The following is an 18,332-nucleotide window of genomic DNA, read 5'->3' on the forward strand; positions in this document are numbered from 1 at the left end:
TGTGTGGAATGAGTGGGGGGGAGTGAGTGCCCTGGCTGTGTGTGGAATGAGTGGGGGGGGAGTGAGTGCCCTGGCTGTGTGTGGAATGAGGGGGGGAGGGAGTGAGTGCCCTGGCTGTGTGTGGAATGAGGGGGGGGGAGTGAGTGCCCTGGCTGTGTGTGAAATGGGGGGGGGGAGTGAGTGCCCTGGCTGTGTGTGAAATGGGGGGGGGGGAGTGAGTGCCCTGGCTGTGTGTGAAATGGGGGGGGGGGGGTGAGTGCCCTGGCTGTGTGTGGAATGAGGGGGGGCGGAGTGAGTGCCCTGGCTGTGTGTGGAATGAGGGGGGGCGGAGTGAGTGCCCTGGCTGTGTGTGGAATGGGGGGGGGAGTGAGTGCCCTGGCTGTGTGTGAAATGGGGGGGGGGGAGTGAGTGCCCTGGCTGTGTGTGAAATGGGGGGGGGGGTGAGTGCCCTGGCTGTGTGTGGAATGAGGGGGGGCGGAGTGAGTGCCCTGGCTGTGTGTGGAATGAGGGGGGGCGGAGTGAGTGCCCTGGCTGTGTGTGGAATGGGGGGGGGAGTGAGTGCCCTGGCTGTGTGTGGAATGGGGGGGGGGGGTGTGTGCCCTGGCTGTGTGTGGAATGGGGGGGGGGGGAGTGAGTGCCCTGGCTGTGTGTGGAATGGGGGGGGGCAGTGAGTGCCCTGGCTGTGTGTGGAATGGGGGGGGGGGCAGTGAGTGCCCTGGCTGTGTGTGGAATGAGGGGGGGGGAGTGAGTGCCCTGGCTGTGTGTGAAATGGGGGGGGGGAGTGAGAGCCCTGGCTGTGTGTGAAATGGGGGGGGGGGTAGTGAGTGCCCTGGCTGTGCGTGGAATGGGGGGGGGAGTGAGTGCCCTGGCTGTGCGTGGAATGGGGGGGGGAGTGAGTGCCCTGGCTGTGTGTGGAATGAGGGGGGGGGGAGTGAGTGCCCTGGCTGTGTGTGGAATGGGGGGGGGGGGAGTGAGAGCCCTGGCTGTGTGTGGAATGAGGGAGGGCGGAGTGAGTGCCCTGGCTGTGCGTGGAATGGGGGGGGGAGTGAGTGCCCTGGCTGTGCGTGGAATGGGGGGGGGAGTGAGTGCCCTGGCTGTGTGTGGAATGAGGGGGGGGGGAGTGAGTGCCCTGGCTGTGTGTGGAATGGGGGGGAGGGAGTGAGTGCCCTGGCTGTGTGTGGAATGAGGGGGGGGGAGTGAGTGTCCTGGCTGTGTGTGGGGGTGGCGTGAGTGCCCTGGCTGTGTGGGGGGGGCGTCAGAGCAAGTGCTATAGGTACTAAATATAGGGATCTCTGAAAGTGCGCGTGAAGGTCATTGGGAACTAAATGCAGGGATCCTTAAAGGTTCCCTGGGGGGTTGTCAGCAGGGACTAAAATGAGGGATCACAAAAGCAATGTGGACGTTAATGGTTGCTGAGTGGAATGTCACTAGGGACCACTAAAGGGATGGGGCTAAAAGTAGGGATCACAAAAGGGACAATGGGGGATTAATATTAACTAAAAGAAGGGGGTCACTAAAGCTGCACACGAGGGGAGTCAATGGAGTTCTTATATAGGGGGATCATTGAAGGTTCCACAAGGGGGGTTAATGGTTATTTAATGGTTATTGAACGGAGGATGATAAGGGACTAAAACGAGGGATCGCTAGAGGGACACTGGGAGTATATGGGAGACTAAAAGGAGGAATCATTAAAGGTATCCTGGGGGCGGGGTTAATAGAAACTAAAAGGAAGGGTCTCTAAAGACTGAGGACCTGATTTTGAGTTAGTAGCAAGGAAAAGGAGCAAATTTGCACCTGGGCAAAACCATGTTGCATTAGAGAGGGAGGTAAATTTAAAAATGTAGGGACAGATTTATAGTTGGGAGTACGGCATGTTATATATCACACTTTTAATTTCAGTGTAAAAATAAATCTATCAAGTATTTTTGTGGTACAGGTTTTTTCCTTGCGTGCAAAAATAAGTCCAGTTGTACCCCTTGCATTGTAACATGGTTTGTCCAGGTTCAAAATCAGACCCTGAATGTCCTAAACCTTAACCCATGATAGATTATTCTAGACAAGCAGCTATTTGTAAGACAGTTCTAAGCCTCTGAAGTGTACCCGTAGAGTGAGATTCAATTGTCCACAAAATCTAGAGATGAGCGGGATCCGAGCACTGTTCGGATATTTCCGGCGGGCAAAAATTGAAAACAAGGCTCTGTCGTCCAAGTCTCGCGAGGGGGAGGGAGGGCCCAGAACAATTCCATCTTGTACCTCTTTTTTTTGGCATTATGTGCTCAAGCTACCTCGGTGCAACCTTTTGGCCTAAAAACAATATTGTGAGGTGTTCAGAATAGACTGGAAATTAGTGGAAATGATTGTTATTGAATGTTATTGAGGTTAATAATAGCGTAGGAGTGAAAAAAAAAACACAAAACTGTTTTTAGCACTTTTTTATGCTTTTTTAAAAAATAAATCAGAACCAAAACCTTTCGTCGGATGTTTTGGCAAAACAAATCAGAACCCAAAACACTAAAGTGGCCGGTGCACACCCTTAACAAAATCCTGGCGGTTGTGGTACAGATTTGAACCATAAATATGTGGAATCACCTGTTAATTTAATTAAATCATCCCCATATTGTTTTAAAGTGTACCTATCAGCTAGAAACAATGGCTGCATTTAGAGTTGCACCTAATTGCATTTGGGCGCCATAAAGATGCATCTTGGTGCAAAACTGTTGCACAGCTTGTGTCCATATTAGAAATTGCACATATCATGCGTCAAGCTTGGAAAGGCATCTTTTGGATGTTAACGTTCCGTAAGGGGTGCACAGGCCGTTCAGCACTCAATTTGAGTTTATTTTTAGTGACCTGAATCTTGGAAGTATGTTCGCTAAAAGACGTCATTTTTGCACCTACATAAATCGTGTGCAAGTTTTTGACATTTTTTTTTTTTTTGTCCAGGCGCAGATTTAATTAGATTTATTATATTTTAAAATGCGTGCAACTCAAATTACACACCTATAAACATACGTGTGCAAGGGCATCTTTACGCAACACAAACACGGCATCTTTAGGTTCAACTTTAAACCAGGCCCAGTTTAGGCAGCTACTTTGTCAGGGGTATTAATTCACTAATGATGTCACTAAGGCTTAATACTTGCACGGACACCTATATTCTGGAAAAGGATCATGAAATGATGCAAGCGCTTTATTCACTGAAGCAGTTTGTTTTAAGATAGTTTCTACTATTTGCTGCTGCAGAACTCTAAATGACCTATCTCCCCTTTCTTCAAATTACTTCTTTTTATCTCCATGTGGGGGATGGCAAGTGTGCTTAGGTCACACAATAAATGTATTCCCTATACCAAAGTACATGCTTGAAAGACTGGTTAGGTTTTCTGTGCACTTCATAAACAGAAACTTATAATAGATTTCCATTCCTTCTCTTACAGAGAGTAGTACAGGCATTATGTATAGAACTGCGGTATTGTCCCTAATGAGCAAAGTAATGTATATTCTAGGAGCCAGCCATTATTATTTTTTAGGCTCCTGGGATTTTTCCAGCCCGGTGTTTTTAATTTTATTTTTAATAACTTTACCGTACATAATTAGCAAATTTCCAAATGGTTAGATGATGCATTTGCCAGTCAGACCTGCGGTACTTTGTTTAATCCTGACGGGGTTTACAAAATATATATATTTTTTATTTATTTTTAATCGCATAATCCCCAGAGGGGGGAGAGAACTTCATTGTGGAATCCATGCAAATTAGGTAAATCCTATTTTATTTTCCCGGTGAGGCTGAATTGGCAACAGTCACACTGAGGGCATGGGGGTTGTTCTGTACACAATTAAAATTTATGAAAAGTCAAACTTTATGGTACTTTCCCCTCTAACTATGTAACTATAGCCTTTAGTCATAATGGGCTTGGTATAAATAATTCATTATTATTGACGTGCAGCAGTTTGGGACGTTAGTTAATGATGCCTGTCAAAATAACAAAGGTGATGATGTGTTTTTATTTTTATATAATGACCTCATCCCATTGCCAGAATTCATGACCTGGATCCTGTAGCTGAGATACTTTAAACTCCCGAATAGGAAAAAAACCTTTGACTGTTTTCCAGGAATAACCGTTTAATGCATTTTATGCTTGTGACACGACTACTTTGTTGAAAGCATCTCATGAGTAAAACGGCTTCTGTTCATATGTATTTATTACTATGCGTCAGAGGTAGGCAACCTGTGGATCACTGAGGAACTACAAGTTCCAGCATGCCCTGTCCAGCCAGTATGACTCCAGTTATTGAATAACTACATTGCCCAATTGCTCTAGTCTATTGGTCATGTAAAGATAAAACCAATATATGATTAATTTGTCTTACAAATGGTGCTGATACCACTATACAACTAGGCTTGCTAGAAAGCTGAAAGATGTTTTTTGTAAGTTAAATCAATATATATATATTTTTTTTGTTCTATATACTTGTTATGCAGTTTTCAAAACTCAGCAGTACAGCCTGAGTAACAGCCTATTGGCAATATAAAGTTATCAATAGTCATTGAGAATAATACATTATAAAACTGTACCCCTCCGTCTTTCATAAATGCTTGGACATAATTAAGTTGGTGTTTGCAGAAGGTCCTGTAATCGCTTTCTTTTGCGCTTGGTTTATCCTAAATAAAATCGGGCATAAGAGGACCCTATGTACAAGGTAGATTAGACTTTTGGATCCATCAAGTCTCGCCTTCACTCTGCAGATGTAATGTTTGAAGGGGGCAGTGGTTACTGCCCTGGGACTTAGCTGTTGGTAACATTATTATATAGCCTATGGGTCACTTTGGTGAATCAATTTTGTCATGTATGTCTAAGGCCAAGTTAAACAGGTCTGGTGTATTAATTTAAGCAAGAGAAATGAAGGATCAGAGTTGGCCACATTGTACCTGAAGGTCAACAAATTACCATGAAGCAGATTTCAATCATTGATTGAATATTGTCGTAAATAAGCAGTTGATCATGATGTTGATGGTTGTACATGGAGTGGTACTCGAGGACAGGGTTGGGTTAACTCCAGTAGTTTAATAATATGAATTGTTTTGTCCTGTGATACAGAATAGATGTCCTTGGTAAACATTCTAAATATTCTTCTTCTAGGCTGTAAGATCAAAGCTCTGAGGGCGAAGACCAACACTTACATTAAGACTCCAGTCCGAGGTGAAGAACCAATATTTGTTGTCACTGGAAGGAAAGAGGATGTAGCCATGGCCAAAAGGGAAATTCTCTCAGCAGCTGAACACTTTTCTATGATTCGAGCATCTCGCAACAAAAGTGGTCCCCCTGTGGGTAGTGCGCAGTGTACCCCCAACCTCCCGGGTCAGACGACCGTTCAAGTAAGGGTACCTTACCGAGTGGTTGGACTTGTCGTAGGGCCGAAGGGAGCTACAATAAAACGTATCCAACAGCAAACCCATACCTATATAGTCACTCCAAGCCGAGATAAGGAGCCTGTGTTTGAGGTCACGGGAATGCCGGAAAATGTTGACCGAGCTCGCGAGGAGATTGAGATGCACATAGCCATGCGCACCGGCAACTACATTGAGCTGAATGAAGAAAACGATTTCCATTATAATGGTACCGATGTTAGTTTTGAAACAAGTGGCCTTGCGTCAACTTGGTTAAACGCACATCCGACTGCTTCTGGCCGAAACAAAATGATTTCTAACTACCGGAATGACAGCTCCAGTTCCTTGGGAAGTGGTTCCACTGAGTCATTTCTTGGGAACAATAGGTTGGCTGATTTTAGCCCGACGAGTCCCTTCAGCGCAACAAATTTCTGGTTTGGTGAAACCGTCCCACCTGTGGCTCGGAAGAACTAACCGATACATCTGCCTTTGATCCGATACCATCTCCTTCAGAGGCTCTCTGGCCTCCCTTTGACCCAGGAAATTCACTTTCCGGCTACGGAAACGAAGTCACTGCAAAATCTCAGCGTAGAGGGAGCGTGTCTCCGACCTTTCCCGAAGGTTTGGAATATCCCCTCGCAAGAAGCGTTAGAAGTGACCTTTCAAGCACAAATGCGGTTGGACTTCCTATCTACATCCCTGCGTTTTCTAATGGTACCAACAGTTACTCTTCTTCTAGTGGCGGCTCTACATCCAGTTCCCCACCCGAGACCAGGCGAAAGCATGACTGCGTTATCTGTTTCGACAACGAAGTCATAGCTGCCCTCGTACCCTGTGGCCACAACTTCTTCTGCATGGAGTGCGCTAAGAAAATCTGCCAGAAGGAGATGCCCCTCTGCCCCGTTTGCCAGGCCCCGGTTAACCAGGCAATACAAATACATTCATAAATGTATTGCAGATATTTATAAATACTCTATAGCAATCTTCCTCTAACACATATATATTTTTGCATATATGGAAAAGGCAAAGGGTCAGGCTAAAAGATAAACTCTACTGCTGCCACCATAACTAAAGTTATTGCATGCCCAGTTGGACTTTGGTGGTACCCAGTTAATTGGCATTAAGAGTTGGTCTGATGTTGGTGTAGTATACACAGTAAATTATGGTTTACGGTTGGTTTACATTCACTAAAATTATGTTTACATAGGTCGAAAATTCAAACATCTTTTCAGTTCTCTGATGTTCCACTGCCTTTAAAAATAAATAAAATATTCAGTTCTATGGATAGTCAAACAGAGCGACGAAATATGGGTCTGGCATTGTACATGTAGTACTGCAGTATTTGCAAATAGCCTTTAAATCGGTTTAGCGTGATGGTCGTGCTGTAGACCACCGCCCTGAATTGTATCGGAAACACTACCACAAACGAAAGAATATTTGCCAGTTTTCAGGAGGTAACTGTCCACATATCAGTCTGCCCGCTGCTTTTTTTTATATAAAACGTCTCTGGATTTCATTAAAAGCTTTACAATGCACAAACCAGCTAATAGAGAGTGGTCCATTCCAACTATTAGTCTGATCAAGTTATTAATCCATTATTTTAGAGAAAATATATTGTAAATGTGAATACTTTTTTATGAGCCAGCCATGACTTGTATTTTAGCTTTACTTAACCAAGGGAGAGGCTGGGACTAAACTCACACACAAAATACGCGTTGACTAGACCCGTGAGAAGTCTTGTCATTCAACGCTATATTTTAGATCATCAAAGGGAGCATAAAGTTAAATTATATATATATTTTATTTTTTTGCCCTATTTTTTTTGCATTTCAACCCATGGATTTATTTAGTTAAATCTTTGAGTCCATCTGTGAGAGGTTGACTCAAAAATGCAGAAAAGAAAAAATTTCCCTAAGGAATTTGTAATATTTTTGAAACTTTTTTCTCAGAGTTCTATAGAAACATTTTATTTTTTTTTTGTTTTGTTTTTTTTTCACAAACAAAACACAAAACTGAAACTGTAAAGTCTGTGTACTAGTAAATCTAAATCTTTATTTTTTATTTCACTTGAAGTTACATTTCGTATAAATAATTAAAAACAAAAAAGTTTACAAATTACTGTTCTTTATTTTTATTTTAGAGTTATTTTTTTTTTTTTCTCTTTTCGTTATAAAATTTGCCTTGATGGCATAATATATAATGTATTGGAAACTTCAATGCTAATAGCCTGTAGAATAGTTTAAGTCAGTATTGAACCTTTTAGCTGCCGTCTTCGCAAGTTCGCACGAACATTCGCCAAGCATGTATTTTATATATTAATATTGCATTGTACACGGCAACTAACAAGCCAAGGAGTTAAACTATACATTAGATGCGTGTACCATTTATAATAACTTCAAATGTTAGTATGAAATCTATTAATATAGTTTAGTATTTGCTAATTTTACTACACTTTTGTTATGTATATGTAGGGAAGTAATAGGGATTATAAATTCAGTTTGAGTAAAGGTTAAAAAAAAAAAACCAACCATATATTTTATGATAAAGGGCCTATAACTTATTCTGGCCACCGCACTGATATTATATATTTGCTGTAAAGAGAATTATAAGAGTTTTATTTTTTCGATATTAAACATTAATAAAAGACATGTTTCCATTAACTTATATTTGAGACTATTATTGCGTGTTTGTGCTGGAATTTGTTTTGTATGTGCTTTTGTGTTAAACTAATTCAGTGGATGAAAGTAAATGTATTACAGTGTCTGTACAATTCCGTTTGATATATTATGCAAAGGAAGCTGCTGACATTAAAAAAAAAAAGTGTAAGATCCAAATATAAAATATACGGTTTGCAAAGTTTGTGTTCATTTTTCACTAACCTTTAAATGTATTCATTGGTTTTGTACACAAGGGTGGTGGCTCATTGGTTCAGAAGTGCTTGTCTAATATTTATATATCGTATAAAATTTTCATTGCAGCAGTTGAAACATTTGTTCAGAACGCTGCTGTTGTGGATTGCACGGTAAATCGGCCATGTGACCTCCTCTCCACGTTATTCCTATAAATTAATATCCACTTGGTGTTGTGCTTTAAATGTATTGTTTAAAGTGGCCATGTAACCACCCTAACCGGTGGCTGTCGTTGGTACGGCGACAGGAATTCCAGCGACAGTACAGTGTTGATTGAAGTCTGCATTTCTTAGATGTGGCAATGACAGCAGAGAAGAATTCTGGCAAGCCTGCTATAAAGCGCGACAGGAGAAGATGCCAGCACTGAGATTCACATAATTTAAAATAGACATGGCTACATTGCTGCAATTAAGGGGGCAATGCGAGGACCTGCCTGCTTTATAATGTCCAAAAAATGGTGAAAAAAAAAACAAACAGCTGCCAGGTCCTTGCATTGTCCTCTTAATGGCAGCAATGTAACCATGTCTATTTTAAATTATGTGAAGCTCAGTGCTGACATTTTCTCTTGTCGCGCTTTATAGCAGGCTTGCCAGAATTCTTGTCACTTTTGGCTGAAGTCTGCATGTCCTAGATGTCGCAATGACTGCAATCGACATTGTACTGTCATTTTTGGAACAATTCCCGTCCTCAGCAACTCGTACCCCAACCGGTGGCAGTCCAATTATTTTTGGGTATGTGGAGTTACATTGTGAGGAACATGATGACTATATTCACTAAGTGATTTCATCCTATCAATGTTCTGATATGAATAGCTGCGAACACTTGTTCTTCTGTCAGGCCTCAATAGAAGGCTGGAAGCTAGCGCCATGGAAGTGAATTGATGGATTTATTTGTCCCTAGTGGATGGACACCTTCTATGTATCTTCAGAAGACAAGGTGAGAGGCAGTTGATTCTATTCCCACCTCTGGAAGTAGTAGAGTGTAGATCAGTTGGGTGAAGGTGATTATATATTGTAAAGCTCTTTAATTGGGACGCTTGTATGTGACTTATCTAGACATTTTTTTTCTGTATTACGGAAGTGAAGGGTGAAATTGTGAAGTCTTTACGTGGGATGTTCCTGGGTACAAGTTTTGGTCATTTTTGCTTCAACCTCGAGGAAACTACGAGCGACATATTCTTTACCGTAGTTGGTTACATTGTGCCCATTGTTTGAGGATCCTATGGGACTTTGCTCTGAATTGAACCTGCCTTGGTGTGCCCACCAAGACAGTTCCATGTCTGGTATGAGGGCTGGTGCTACAGTATTACGTGGCATAGTGTGAAAGGGGTGTTGAATATGGGCACTGGCCAACAATGATAGGAGAATGACATTGACTAATGGAGGAAGGGCTTTGGATTAGTGTTTGTGGAAGTGCAAAAAGTTTGATATGAAGGTTTGGGGGACATAACGTTTAGGTGTCTTGCACAGTTGTGTATAGGCATATGTGATGGACTGAAGGTTTGAGAACAGACTCCTAACACTTGGTTATACTGGTGGACAATTCGCCCGTTGTGCAAATGTCATTCTCTTCAGGTAGTTGTCTGTCTCTAGTCTCTAACTTACCCAATACTATTAAGGTGCGCACAGTGCGTTGCTGATGGCCATTTTTATGGAATGCTGAACCAATATTTATTGTAATACAGCCAATCGGTACACTTGGAACCAGTGACCTCACTAGGCAAAAACTGGTTCATCTGTATTATGATGGGTGCACTTAAATGCTAACTTTTTAAAGGTATTTCTTGTTTGATAAAGACCTGATTGTGGATGGAAAACTCTGAACCATCAGGTTCTTGCTGTTGATTCCATCCTCGCATTATTACGCTGCGCATTGCTGACCTAGTTTTTGTGTTGTTCTAATGTAGCCATGGCTCCCTGCCAGCTGTGCATTTATTAATGTGTTTTGCATTGAGATCGGGTCAGTGTGTGCAGTAAATTGCACAGTTACCATGTGAGTTATTCCATAAACCAATGTCTATAAATAATTCATCCACAGCTCCCTATTAATGAAAAAAATCAGCAGCCATCAACTTTTTTTTTCTAAAGTGCTGAAACCCACTAACAGTTACAACAGAAGCCTTACCTGGTAAGGGAAGAGATAGGGGATGTCCCTGCACCTTCCCAAATATGGAGTGGCTGCTAGTGGTACATAGATATTACAATTAGAGATGGGCGGGCTTGGTTCCCTGAGAACCGAACCCACCCAAACTTTGGGTATCCGAGTACCGAGCCGCTCGGAATCCAAATAGAGGCCGAACGTCGTCGGGGCTCGGTTCTCGCAATACTTGAAGATTCTAAATACACGCCTCCACAGCAATCCATCGCCATTTGACAGAGGAAGAGAGCAGGGTGTAGTCACAGGCTGATTAGAGCAGGGACAGAGAATACAATATTCTGATTCCAATTGTGCTAACAAAAATCGCTAGAGAGGAGGATAGAGGAATTTTTTTTTTCAATATTTGGCACTCCCCAGTGCTTTTGGGGTGTCCCTCATAATTGTGCATAAATATTTCTGGCTGTCAAAAGTCATATTTGTCGGCAGTATCTAAAACATTTTGTAGCATTACAAGTGCGTTGGTTCAATGGATTCTAAGCAGTCCACATATGAGCAGAATCAGCAACTGGGTTCTGTCACCAGTCCTGATGGTAGTGTTCCCAGTACGTCATCTGGGCAAGGCGATGTCAAACTACAGTGTTTTGAAATCAGTCCAAAAAACACACACCCAAAAAATTTTTACTGTGTTGAAGCGAAAAACAAGTGTAACTGAGGAAAAGTTAACTGCCGATAAAAAAAAAAAATTGCCAACATGCTGTTCTACACACGCACTGGCAAAGAGAGAATGAGGCCTTCACCTTTCTCTATTAGTGGCAGATTCAAAAATGTTACCGAGCCTGCAAGTGGTGCACAACTACTATTACGCGTCAAAGCTGAGCTGCAAGATAACAGTAAGGCATTAGAGGATAATGTTTGCTCTGAATCAGAAATGACACCAATCCCTGTGAGAGTCCATCCAACAGTGGGATGTCTAATCGTGAGCATTTTGTTGGTGTAAAGAAGGGCCCTTTCAGCAGTCCTGCTGATGTGTGCCTGAATAGCCTGAGTGTAGCCGGTGATACACCAAGTGAGGATGACACTTTTTCTTTAGAAGAGGATGTGGGGGAGATTTGGGTATCTGACGATGAGGATGCGGTTGATTGTGTAAGTCCTGCTGCAGTGTGGGAGCAGTTCTGGCACCAATATGCACTTTCCAAATACAAGCAGGGATGATGCAGGGGGCAGAGCACAACAGATTAACATCTGAGCTGGTTTGAAATATTTTTTTTAAAAATGTGTGACCTTGACCATAACGCCAAACAATCCTATTAACATGCAAAGGATGGTGGAGGGCCAATAGGGATTAAACTGTATTTTTACTAATTTACAGTCATAAGGTTTGGGTGTAATATACACCCAAAGACGAGTGCTCAATTGCTAAGAGTCATTGATGAAGAGGAAGACAAGCAGGCTTGTCTATAGAATTTGCAAGACCAAGTAATTTGAATTCCAAAAATGGTGCACAACTACTGTTACGTGTGAAAGCCGAACTGCAAGAAAATACTAAGGCCAATCCCTGTGGAGAGTCCATCCAACAGTGGTATGTCTAAGCGTGAGCATTCTGATAATGTACCCATAAAGAGGGGCCCTTTCAGCAGTTGTGCTGATGTGTGCCTGAACAGCCCGAGTGTAGCCGGTGATATGCAAATTGAGGATGCCACTTTGGAATTAGAAGAGTATGAGGGGGAGATTTGTGTAAGCGACGAGGGCGCTAATGATGATGTGGATGATTAGGATGCAGACAGATACCAAACTGCCTTTGTCCATTTTCTTTTAATATTCTATTTCTACAGTCTATCCAGGCTGCTTTTTTTTCTATTCAACTGCAGGTGGAGGGGGGGCTATAGAGACAGAAACCAAACTGCCTTTGTCCATTTCTTTAGATATTTAACGATAAGTGTAGGGTGTAATATACACCCAAAGACGATGGCTGCATTGCCATAGATGGAGAGGAAGACAATCGGGTTTGTGTGTAAAATTAAACTGTTTTTTGGATAATTCATTAGCTTTACAATTACATTACTTATCCAAGAAACAGGTGGAGCACTAAATTTGGTTATTCTATGCCCAAAAACATTGATTTTTTTCCAACAAAATGGCAAAGCAAAACTAAAGTACGCAATGGCGGTTTTGCAAAACCAAAACATGAAGGTAATCCAGATCCAAAAACAAAACCAAAACACGGGGGTCAGTGACCATCTCTAATTACAATGGACTTGAGCCACCTTGAGGTTTGTATTGAAACTGTGTTTGTTTTTATTAAGGTTAAAATTGTTTTATTTTTTTGCATCATTTTCTCAGAGCAAAATAAAAAATAAACAGCTATTTTCTAGTTAAAATACAAGGATCAGTTATATTTAATTTTAGGCAAATTACAAAATTGCACCAGCATATTGACTGTATCCCAGTAATCCATCACCTACTTGGTTAGTTTTAGACTATAAGGTTTTCTCATGGTTAATTAGATCAGTAAAATCAGTTATTTATAAATGAAATGCGCATGCTGAACAGTTGGGGTGTCCAGCGTTCCTGGCTGGAGTTACTTTGCAGTGCATTAGTCTGTCCCACGGATAGATCTTTTTTCTGCGCTGTACAGCGTGTATAGGGGGGTTTTCAATTCAGCGCAAGTTGTCGCCTTGATGTCTGGATGCGCACTTTGCTATTACGGTATGGAATCTTTAGTCATTTTTCTGTACACCTCTATGGGGGGGACATGGGTGGAGATTTCAGCCTGTACTTCGCCCCGATGTGTATCCGCAGGCTGCCAGAGACCAATCGCGCTGAATTGAATCTCCCCAATATAGTTGTATAAAGATGACTTTTCTACTAGTTAATGTTTGTTTTAATGTATGGCGGTGGTTTCAAACTTTTTCAGTCTGCGGCACCCTTAGTCTCCTTAATTTTTTCAAGGCACCCCTCCAAAAAATAATTACCGAGCAGTCCCGTTTTATTATGCTATTTTAACCCAAGTACTTACTAAGTATTTCTGTCCTGACCTAAATACATATAAGTTGTTTGCAAAAATAATACACATAAATTCAAGGCAAAAGAATATTTTTATGTATTTTTTGCAATGATATTTCTGTCAAATAACAATTTACAGCTAATATTAAGAGGAATAAGATCAAACATAATAAAACAATATGTACAAAAATCCGTGTCCTGTCATGATCACACTGTGCTCTCCTTCGTCCACACACTGTGCCCTCCTTCATTCTTTTGCCCCCCTATTGCTGTTTCCTTTTACTATTTCCCTTCCATGTCTTTACTTGCCATACTTCGTCTTCGTTCTTCTATTTCGTCTGTCTTCTTACCAATCTGGCAGTGACCAGGACCCAGCATCCTCCCCTCTCCTGCAGCTTCTCACTGAATATGTTGGGCGTGATGATGTCAGGCCAGTGGCGATTGCCCCCCCCCCCCCCAAGCAGGGGCTTGCTGCCTGCGGCTGCACACTATGTGCAGGTGGGAGGCGGATGCTGGGTCCTGGGTGCCGCTGGATTGGTAAGTTGTTTTTTTTTGTGGGGGGTTTGTTTGGCTTTGTTTTTCCTGGCCATGGCACCCCTGGGAGCCGTGGCGTGCACTTTGGGTACCGCTGATGTATGGCAATTATTAAGTTAAAAAAAATAACTTCAGTCAGATGTTGAGATTTTATTTGTAAATATATTAATCAGTCCCCTAAACTGCCAGGTGCACAGGGTTAGATTGATCACTTTCTGCTAACTACGCTGCATATAGAAGGTATACAAACAGTGGACACAGGTGTGATTAGCAGAAGGGTGTGGCTGGCTTTAGACACACCTACGGGCTCCAGTCATGTAAATGAAGGGGTGTAGTTTTCTGTGGCAAATGAAGTATATACAGTATGTCTGTTTTCACTTGATTGGTTTTGATTTTAATAGATTAGTTAACCCTAACTGGTTCCTGTAATTTATTATTTGGTGTTTTTTTTTTTTGTTTTTTTTTGCATAAATTAATTGAACTATTTGCTAGAGGCCGTTGGCAGTGGATTAGACATGACTTAGAATCTGTGGAGGTTGGTGACATTCCTATGATTTGATAAATAAGCTCAATTGAATTTTTGACCCTAAAATGATTCTGGTTTTCAATAGTGATCAATTTTCCAGCGCTCCCTCGTGGTGTCCCCTCTATCAACCACCAAAATACAGAGGGACAGAGTGTGAAGATGGCAAGTGCTGGCTCGCTGCTGGCAGAACTTGGTGGTAGCTTATACCGGTTTCTTCATCCACCAAGACTGGCAGGTGGCTCAAACATCATACTACCTAACACAGTGGTTCCCAAACTTTTGCAGTTCGCGGCACCCTTAGAGTCTCCAAATGTTTTCAAGGCACCCCTCCAAAATAATTACTGAGCAGTCCTGTTTTAGAAGTAGTTGGGTCAAAAAATTGTAATAAGTATTTGGGTCAGGACAGAAATACTTATTTAGTTGTATGCAAAAATGCCCCCTCTGCATTCAGGCACGCTGTCCCCCACTCTGCAGCCCTCTGTCACGCTGCCCCCCTCCCTCTGCAGCCCTCTGTCATGCTGCCCCCCACTCTGCAGCCCTCTGTCATGCTGTCCCCCTCCCTCTGCAGCCCTCTGTCATGCTGCCCCCCACTCTGCAGCCCTCTGTCATGCTGTCCCCCTCCCTCTGCAGCCCTCTGTCATGCTGCCCCCCACTCTGCAGCCCTCTGTCACGCTGCCCCCCCTCTGCAGCCCTCTGTCACGCTGTCCCCCCTCCCTCTGCAGCCCTCTGTCACGCTGTCCCCCCTCCCTCTGCAGCCCTCTGTCACGCTGTCCCCCCTCCCTCTGCAGCCCTCTGTCACGCTGTCCCCCCTCTGCTGTCACGATCCTTTTCACTCTGCCCCGTGCCAGCTATAGAAAAAAAGAAAACACAAAAACTTACCAATCCGCACGGTGCCGGGACCCAGCATCCACCTCTCTCCCGCAGCTGTCACTGACGTCGATATTCAGTGACAGCTACAGGAGAGAGGTGGATGCTGGGTCCCGGCGCCGCGCGGATTAGTAAGTTTTTGTGTTTTCTTTTTTTCTATAGCTGAGCTGCGGCACCCCAGTGACAGCGCCGCGCTGCACACTTTGGGAACCGCCGACCTAACACGTGATGGCAGGGACTGGTGTCTAGGACTCTTGCCGTTCCTGATATTCTCTGTCCAATCAGCTGGATCTGACATATGCTGAAGTTTCTTCAGTGGTAGGAGAAGGAGTAGTTGCCAAAATGCCCTTCTGCCCCCTCACGATCACTGGTTGCATTTATTTGTGGTTCCTAATTAAGATCATCATCATCAACATTTATATATCGCCAGCAAATTCCGTAGCGCTTTACAATTGGGAACAAACATTAATAAGACAATACTGGGTAATACATACAGACAGAGAGGTAAGAGAACCCTGCTCGCAAGCTTACAATCTATAGGACAATGGCAGTTAGAAACACAAGGGCATGTGCTACATCATATTGCAGAATGGACCAGCCAGACTGCAAAAGGTAAAAGTACTGAGTGGGCTGTGTGTGTGGAAATGTTGGTCAGAAGGTTGTTGTCTTGCGTTAGCAGTGTAGAGGATGGTAATAGGGTAATCTAGGGAAATTAAGATGATGGTTGAGGAATATCATAACCTTGTCTGAAGAGGTGGGTTTTCACTGAACGCTTGAAGGTTTGAAGACTAGAGGAAAGTCTTACTGTGCGTGGGAGGGAATTCCACAAAGTAGGTACTGTCCAGAAAAAAATCCTGTAACCGAGAATGGGAGCATGTGATGAGAGTGGAGGAGAGACGTAGATCTTGTGCAGTACGGAGGTGTCGAGTAGGGAGATATTTCGAGACAAGTGAGGAAATGTATGTCGGTGCAATTTTGTTGATGTGTTGTTAATAAAAGAAAAGATAAATTTGCATTTGGGCTTTTAGGCTACAAAAGCTGTCAACCACTTATCAACTATTTATGATTCGGATGGGTTCTTTTACATGTATTAGCCATAGAGACTTGAAAATATCTCTGTGCCAAGAGCCCAATGAGCAACAGTTAGGCGGTATGACATCTATGTTCCAGGGCTGTTGAACTTCACAAAATTATTTTTTTCTCTCTTCCTGGCCATGGCGGGATGCAGAGCGAGGTGGCACAGAGCGTGTGGATGCAGAGCGAGGGGGCACAGTCCGTTAGCTGTAAATTATTCTTTGACCGAAATCTAATTGAAAAAATATATATAAAAATATTTTTCCTTGGATTTATGTGCATTATTTTTGCATACCACTAAATAAGTATCTGTCCTGACCTAAATACTTACTACGTTTTTTGACCCAACTGCTTATAAAATGGGACTGTGCGCTAATTATTTTGGAGGGATGCCTTGAAAAAATTATGGAGACTCAAAGGGTGCCGCGAACTGCAAAAGTTTGGGAACCACTGGTCTAGAGCAATGATAGGCAATCAGATATACTTTAAAAGGGCCACAGATGTGGCCCTCTAACCTTCAAAATGAGCGCACATTACTCTTAATATGAAATTAAAACAATACGGTTGATCATAGAAAGAAACAACGTATGTCCTTATAATAGATCCCAAGTGCACTAGAAAACACTTTTCCGGTTACACCACATGCAAATCAAACCCCTGCTCACCTGAAAGTGCCCTGTAGATACCACACAATGACCCAAATTCACCTTTCACCCAAAATACCCCTCATATCTACCACTTGCACTAAAATACCCCTATGCCTACCCACATCCCTCAAATTCCCTATGTCCCTAACATGTCACACAGCATGCTCCTGAAATCTGCCTGTCTTCACTTCTATGACTAATGACTACCCTCCTAAGGATGATTTTCCTGGCTCTAAGTAATCAGGAATCTCTCCAAGGAGTGAGACCATGTGATGCAGACTTTATGTCCCTGACTCTGTATGAAACCCCTGCGGTGTGTTGAGGTCACGTGATGTGGACGATGGCTGCTCCGGGAAAAAAGGAAAATCCAGTCTTTATTCTCTACTGTGTGATCCGCTGAGCCCCATCCTCAGCAATCAATCTTATGCAATAAGAGCGTTGGCTGCAGGGGGAAGTCCAGTGGGGCAAATAATAAGAGATGGGGCTGGAGGGGCATAAAGCATTGAAAGGGAATAATAGGGCAGGGGCATTTAACAGGAAGGAGCAGGAGGCTGCAAGTGAAGGCTCGGTGGGCCGCCGCTGGTTTAGAACAAGTTCGACAATTAAAACAAACGTTTAGTTTGCTATTGTTTACTGCAAACATATTCCTAAGTGCATTGTTATTGAATAATCACAATAGAACCCCCCCATATTGTCCTGTTGTAATATCTTTGGTCCCTAGGCATGTCCCTTTAAGGGTCCATGCTTATTTGTTCCACAAGGTAAATGCATGAAATCCGATAGTAAAAATTGAGTTTCCATGATCGATGTCAGTACACACTGCTGATTGCGTTTACTGCACTAAACCTGCATAATGTACATTGTATACAATCCTAAAAACAGCTCCTGTTTTAATATTGTATATAAAACTTAGAGAGGTATGGATGCTTACACGTATGCCATCAGCCAATATGTTATTTTCCTCACGTGTCTCAGCTATCTATAACATGCTAACCTGAATCCAGACAGCCCTGTTACAGGCATTCAAGCAATGCCTGCACTCATATATATATGGGACAGGAGGTTTTGTGTTTGTAGGTAGGTGATGATTACTACAGTATCGTCATACAAGCTCTGTGTTACATACAAAGAGGTACCAGGTTTCTAAGTGGGCAGTTCAGGTTTATAAATGAAATGTGTAACTGCAGAGCTGGATTAGAACACAGGTTACAGCTATTGTGTGTAAGTGATCACTAGAGAGAGCCCTCGGAAAATGCCAGCTGAGACCTTGGTAGAAGAGACACGAGGGC

At 42.8% G+C, this 18,332-nt stretch overlaps 1 protein-coding gene across 1 annotated transcript in view; it reads left to right on the forward strand.

The window, feature by feature from the left end:
- Positions 1 to 8,046, forward strand: part of MEX3C (mex-3 RNA binding family member C) — an 8,884-nt gene extending 838 nt beyond the window's left edge. The window contains 2 exon segments of the mRNA XM_075185515.1: positions 5,139 to 5,840; positions 5,843 to 8,046. Of these exon segments, the coding sequence (XP_075041616.1) occupies positions 5,139 to 5,840; positions 5,843 to 6,333 (1,193 nt within the window). The 3' untranslated portion in view covers positions 6,334 to 8,046.
- The last annotated feature ends 10,286 nt before the right edge of the window (positions 8,047 to 18,332 follow it).

Source organism: Mixophyes fleayi, chromosome 1 (genome assembly GCF_038048845.1).
Source record: "Mixophyes fleayi isolate aMixFle1 chromosome 1, aMixFle1.hap1, whole genome shotgun sequence".
Classification (NCBI taxonomy): Eukaryota; Metazoa; Chordata; class Amphibia; order Anura; family Limnodynastidae; genus Mixophyes; species Mixophyes fleayi.